Raw genomic sequence first — 6,671 nt, 5'->3', positions numbered from 1 at the left:
CTCAGTTTACCAAAAACTTCACATCTGACCATTTCATATTTGTTGTAACATTTTGAGTACAAAACATGATTAAACTGTACCATCGTTGGTCTTCATTTGTAGATGGAAAACATGCACAAATCGTACCTCCTCCAAAATCCTGCAGCAATTACAACTTTTAATAATGATGAATTATGAAGCTGTGAATGATGGAGAATCTCCTCGCAAATTCTTTCCTCACTTGACTAAATGCTTTCTGTGCCACAAGGATCCACATCCTTAAAGATGCATGTGATGTAAATCCACCTAAAACCTCTCGCTGCACCAGCTCACTTGTGACTCTGCTAAAATGCTGCAAGGGCCAATTCATACTTTCCACGTAAAAGACACGTCCCGAGTGACTTCCAGCAGTCATTTGTGCAGACCAATACAGACTCTGAAAGCAGAATGGACGGGGTTCTGTTCATACCAACAATAGCTTTTGCTTTGTAAGTTCTCATTGGTTTGTGCACATGGACACAGAAAGAGAAGTCGTTTTCATGCACCTGTACATAATTTTGAAATAGTGTTTTTTGCTACCTACCACATGTCAGCTCAATGTAAATTATGTGTGTTTTGTGATATGTAAATTGCTACTGCAGCACGACAATCTTACTCCAAACACTGAGGACTTCCTCTTGGACTTCCGGAAGCAGTGATCAATATTTTTAACCATTTTTCTGATATTTTATTGACCAAATCACTAATCCATCAATTGAGAAAATAATTTCCTGATTAATTCACAATGAGAGTATAAATTAGTTGCAGCTCCAACTGATAAATACTTAAGAAAACGTTGCAAACCTACAAGTAACATTCAAGTTAGATTTGAGAACACAAGTCCCTGAACTGATGTGTGTTAAACTTTTGAGTTCATTCAGTGACAGACACTTTTTCTTTCTGCTTGGAGATATTTAAAGGTGCCCTGTGGAGTTTCCTCACAAACAAACAAATATGTTGTTTACATGGGAACTCACCATGAGAGAATGATAGAGGTCAAACAAGTGTTACTGTATTTTCTTCCTCATCAGTAGTTGTTTAGGCATTTTAAATCCAGCATTGTTTACCTCCGTGTTTACTAGGGAGCAGTGGGGAACCATTGTGACTGTCCAGGAATATATTTTGTCTCCTGTTGTGTCATTCACTTGAATAAGAGAAATTCATAGAAGAACAGCACCATATAGACCCCCAACTCACTGGAACCCCATGTTTGCACTTCCTAGGCCCTTTTAGTGCCCATGTAGCAGAGTACTACTTAGTTTTGTTTTGCTGATATCCTTCCTTCCTCTGTTTGCACAGCTTCAATGGTTCATCTTAACATTTAATAGGACCCCTATTTTTCCACTTTATTCTTAATCATCAAATGTTTTAAATTGATTATACTTTGGACACAGATTTCAAACCATTCATTTAAAAAAAAATCTAGATTTCATTAAGAATTTACTGGAATTGAATTGTAATGTTTTTAATTTAATGCCACAGACAAATCAAGAATCTTTATAGCAAGCAATGTTTATTAAAAAAACAGATCTACTACAAGAACTACACATAGAATTATATAAGGCCTATTTGATTAAACTACTATTGCTATTACTGTACAATATTGTACCAAAAAAAGAGTGTACCTCTGTAATGTACAACATTGTATATACAAAGTACATCTGGACACAGGATTCTCCAGTAATACAGAGACAACTATAAATAGATTTGACATTAGTCTTTTTTTTTTTTTTTTAGTTCTGCTGTTTTCAAATGGACACAAAAATGCATATTTAACAATATTCAACTCCAACATATCATCCCCACACAGTTAGTCCACATGCAAGCCAAGTTGTTCAAGTGCACGACGATTGATTTGAGATCGAAGAGGGTCCCAGCTCCCCTCGACAGCACAACCGGGACAAAACATACCAACCACCCACATGCATGTCTGAGTGTGTGTGTGTCGATAAGGTGAGTTCATGTTTCTGAACCACAAAACACACACACACAGTCCCTCCAGTTGTTATGATGAGGTAAGAGCAACACAAATACACCAGGTAATACACAAACAGTATACTGATTTTTTTTAAAAAAAAAACCCTTAACAATTACGATTCATTACCTGGAAGAGAGCATACAGGAATGCAGTATGTGCTGTATTTTTGGGGAAGGGGCAAAGGCTTGATAGGACACCTGGGTAAAGTGAGTTCAGTACTTTATCAAGAAATACAACAAAAAAGGCTTTATTCAGTTTACCCTGAATGACGTGTCCACTTCTTAAATCAGTGTTTGCTAAATTATTCACATATTTCTTAATTCTCCACTAGACCTAAATTTGGAAATAGCAAATAATACCAAACAAATGTCAGATTTGGGTTTTCTCGTCTTCTTTCGACTTAAAGCTGGTCTGCCACTGAAGACATTTCAGGTATCCCTGCAGGATTTTTACCTGGTCACATGTATAGAGTGCATTTTTTTCCCAACACTAAGGCTACTAGTACTCCAGATCATGGGATAAGAGTTTTCCTGTGCATCTACACACAGTTTCTGTTGGGTGGCATCCGTTTCTGATGTGTAGACAGAGGTTGGGTGAGGTGCATACTTGCTGTCTTTCCATGCATGCTCACAGACGCACACACATGCATACACCCAGACGGCTACAAGTTTTGCCCTAAAAGATTCTGAGCATCAACTGGGAAAAAAAAAACATTTAAAAACAACATAAAGAAAACTTTGCTTAAGAACGCATCAGATGAGGTGGTTGGTTGTGCTTTTATCTAAACACACTCAGGAGGATCCTCAGCTCCGTGCTTCCAGTTATCATCATGATTATTAAATATACATACAAACTATTAGAATAATGAAACCCTTTTATTTTTTACCGTTAAGTCTGAAGTATATAGTTAAAAGGAGCAAGATGTGACATTGTTTGAAGTTGTCTCGTAGCTGGCACTGCAATCAGCCAGCTCGCTATTGTGGCTGCTGTCTATGGCCCCAGCATGCAAGGAAAACCTGAAAAGGCGTTTAGCTGCCACAAAACACCACCACACACACATTTGGGGAAAAATGTGCATGTGTGTGTACAGTCCAACATTAAATATAAAAATGCTGGGTTTCAGTGGTCCCCTACACACATAACAGAGCTGCAGGAGAAAAGCAGCATAATGCCACAAATTACCAGCTTTCATTATTTTTATTGCTATATATGGATTTAGAATTACTGTTGGCCATGTTAGGTATATGTTATGCTCCTGCTGTGGTACTAGTATTAAATGGCAATTTAAAAAAAAAAAAAAAAATCACAAACATATCAAACACTGGAGGAAGAGATAAAGTAAAGCTCTTGATCACATGACTTACACTGATATTTGGCCCAGTTTTCGTTTCTCTCATCATCCCAAAAGTCCACCTTTAACTCCAGTCTTCCACTTCTGAAGCAGCAAGTCAGTGTGTTTCAGTTCTACACAGAGTGAGAGCTTAGCATTTCACAGTCTATTCAAAAAAATCAAACACTCCCATCCAGTCTGCTAGTCATGGGGTCATTAAAAAGAAAAAAAAAACTCCTGTCATGTCTACTATACATAATCAAACAGTGCTTTTTTTTTTTTTTGTTCCTCACGTACGTCTGTGTGTAAAGGCAAGTAACACTCTTGCACGAGCACTCAAACACAAATTCATACATCACAAACTAGTGTATGTAAGCTCCAGGTGTTTTAGATCTGTAGGTGTCCACCTTAAGTCCTGTTCCCTTGTCAAAGATTTTAAAATCCAGCGACCTCTGGAATCTCTGTGGTGGCAAGAAAAAGAAAAGTCTTTGAAGGGTCTGCGGCCTGTGATAGTTGACCTGTAGTAAAGCAGAGCTGCCAGGAGAGAGCAGAAAAAACTCTTGACAGAAGTGGCCCGGACACCAACAAGTGAATGCTACATGTGAGTAGTGGGTTAGGGGTCTTGTGTGAAATAAATGTGGTGCTTTTGTCACCTGGTAGAAGAGCTGTAAGAATCTAAGTAAGGATGAGTATCACGGTTCAGACTGAGGTGACCTAAGCCGGGCAGGATTTGTCATTAGACTGGGGTGGCGGAGGGGGAGGAGGGGTGTGAGGGAGAGAGTGTGTGTGGCCCGCTGGGGGAGGAGGAGGCGTAGGGGGAACAGTGGAGGTCGGGGAGCCCATCGCTGGACTGCCGCTCCCTCCTCCACTCTTTGGGAACACCACCGGCTTGGGCCTTGTAGCTGGGGGGCGCAGCTCTCTAAAGGAAGGTACAGACGAGGAGAGAGAGGAGGAGGACAGAGAGGGGGACGTGGCCGAGGGCAGGGGGCTCCGCGGTTGGCTCTTGGCGGGGCGGAAGGAGGAGGGAACGTCGCTGGCTGAGGAGGCACTGCGCTGAAGTGGATGGGCATGTGAGGAGCCCCCCTCGCTGTCCCGCAGCAGACGGGAGTGAAGTGGACTAGAAGGCTCTGAAGCTCCTCCACCACCTCCAACACCTTTGAGCTGCTCCAGTGTGTCCAGGACCACGTCAGGGGTGTGTGTATGCTTCGGGGTGCCTTGTCTTTCCAGCTTACTGAGCTCACTCAGGGTAGAGCTCATGGTTGCCTCAATGTCCTGCGACACAGGAGGCAGATATGAGATATAGATAAAAGGTAAACACGCAGAATTACAAGAAAAGTAGTAAGCAGGTGTGAAATGAGAGCAGTACCTGTGAGCTGTGCTCCATCTGGCCTATGACCTCAGGGTCCAGTGGTCTGTGGTTGCTGAAGCTCTTGGAGCGTCCTGCTGAAGTTGTCTTTCGCAACTGTGGACTCTCCACCTAAATATTCATAAGGGCCTCAATTAAATGCTTCCCAAATTCAGTCTACATGTAATTAGCAAATATAGAAAGTTGCTGCAGATAAAAGACGCTACAATTTCAGTACCTTGGTCTTGAGTGAGGAGTGGCGAGTGACAGAGTTGAGGATGCTGTGAGCGCTGACGGGTCGTTTATCTCCTGCTTCTTTTACCAGAACGCTGCCAACAGGAAGAGAAGCTGTTCTCACTCCTCCTCCCCCTCCACTGGCTCCTGGACTTGTAGTGTCACTTTCTGAGCGGAACGGTCTTCGGATGTTCCCGGGCTCCGGCCGTTTCCTCAACCTAAATGAGAAAAATGTCTCCATTAGATTTTGCAAATATTTTTACTGCATTGTTCAAAACCATTACAAGGGAGATCTCAAGCAACAGGAGTTTCAGGGTAATTTACCCTGTTTCCCCCATCCAGGCATGTGGAGAATTAATCTAGTCTGGAATCTTGGTGGGAACCAAAGCTCAGAACAGATTATTTGGTAATGTGAGTTCTTTACAGTTTCAGTCTTAAACGTCCCTCATACAGTTAATATCAAGCATGTCTGATATTTACGAGATGAAATCAGGATAGGTATGATCATCAGGGAAATATTAGAAATGACATGAAAATGTGCAGTGGACAAATACAAGCATGAATTTCCACAAAGTTACCTGAATTCTTCACCAGTACATTTTAAAAGGTAGGTGATGCACCTCTATGATACAAAGTATTATTTACATAACAGCAAGTTGTTGCACCACATTCTTCATTTTGTTTACACCTGCCTGCATGAGATCATTTGAGGTGGTGCACGTCTCCTTGACGGCTCCCTCTGGCATAATAATCTTAATAACATCTTGTAGTGTGTGACATGCCATTATAGACAGTGGTATCAGTTTGGGCCTGATTTCAAAATCTGTTAGGCTTTCATACATCCTGTTGTGTGAGCAAAACAGTCTGAAACACGCAGGGTAAATGTCCTACTGAAAACTAAAACTTCAGCTGAACCTCTATGATATGCTATAAAAAGGTAAACTCACTTGTTTAGATTGGCCAGATAGATGTCAGCCACGTGAGCTCCTGTAGGAGAGGCAGCGCTGCCTCTAGTGGACACTCTCTCCTCCAGCAGATCCCTGCTGTCCACATCAGGTTTTGGACTTCCCCGTCCCACATCAGACCTGAAACATTAAAACAATAGTTTAGAAATCATTTCTCTTGCACCAAACCAACAGAGGAAGAACTAGACCCTACACTGACACATCACATCTGCAAGAAAACGCTGTGATTAGTGTCATTTTATGACTAATTGGCAACTACTGCACTGACTTTTTATTGTTATCCAAATTGGCAACACTAGATTGACAAAAGGGAGCATGAACAGTGATGAAAACAGTTTCTGCTAAATGTACAACGGAAACACTAATTACAATATGTTTTCCACTTTACTAAACTACAGTGTCTTAGTCAGAAGAAAAGCCACTGTAACGTAAAGGGTAACTCCAGTATTTGTCAACATGGTTGTATATCTCTTATTTTTTTCTATTATGACTGAAACTGATAACCTTTTACTCACCACATCTGCTCTGAGTTTTAGTAAACCACTGATAATTAGCATAATTTCACAAGTTAAGTTGGTGTAGGAAACTACATAGCAGCTATAGAGCAATCAGCAACAGCAAAGTCTCAGTTCGGTTGTCATTTTGTCTTATTCAACTGAAAAATAAACTTTTCAGGTTTGTAACTACATGGCTTGAAAATACAGAAGTGTCAGGAATCATCCCACTTATTTAAACAAACTCTGCTAGATCAAATAGTGAGTTAAGTTGAAAGGAAATTGATTTACTATGATAGGCACCTTG

At 41.0% G+C, this 6,671-nt stretch overlaps 1 protein-coding gene across 4 annotated transcripts in view; it reads right to left on the bottom strand.

Annotated features, from left to right (window-relative positions):
- Window positions 1–1,509: 1,509 nt before the first annotated feature.
- Window positions 1,510–6,671, bottom strand: part of srgap2 (SLIT-ROBO Rho GTPase activating protein 2) — a 58,830-nt gene continuing 53,668 nt past the window's right edge. For all 4 annotated transcript variants that reach the window (XM_023267216.3, XM_023267218.3, XM_023267214.3 and 1 more), the window contains exons 20-23: window positions 5,853–5,990; window positions 4,910–5,123; window positions 4,693–4,803; window positions 1,510–4,598 (exon numbers count right to left, since the gene is read on the bottom strand). In XM_023267216.3, coding sequence (XP_023122984.1) covers window positions 4,041–4,598; window positions 4,693–4,803; window positions 4,910–5,123; window positions 5,853–5,990 — 1,021 coding nt within the window. In that variant the 3' untranslated portion in view covers window positions 1,510–4,040. The remainder of the gene's footprint in view (window positions 4,599–4,692; window positions 4,804–4,909; window positions 5,124–5,852; window positions 5,991–6,671) is intronic.

The sequence above is a fragment of the Amphiprion ocellaris genome, chromosome 5 (assembly GCF_022539595.1).
Source record: "Amphiprion ocellaris isolate individual 3 ecotype Okinawa chromosome 5, ASM2253959v1, whole genome shotgun sequence".
Taxonomy (NCBI): domain Eukaryota; kingdom Metazoa; phylum Chordata; class Actinopteri; family Pomacentridae; genus Amphiprion; species Amphiprion ocellaris.
This window is presented reverse-complemented; position numbering and strand designations above follow the sequence as displayed.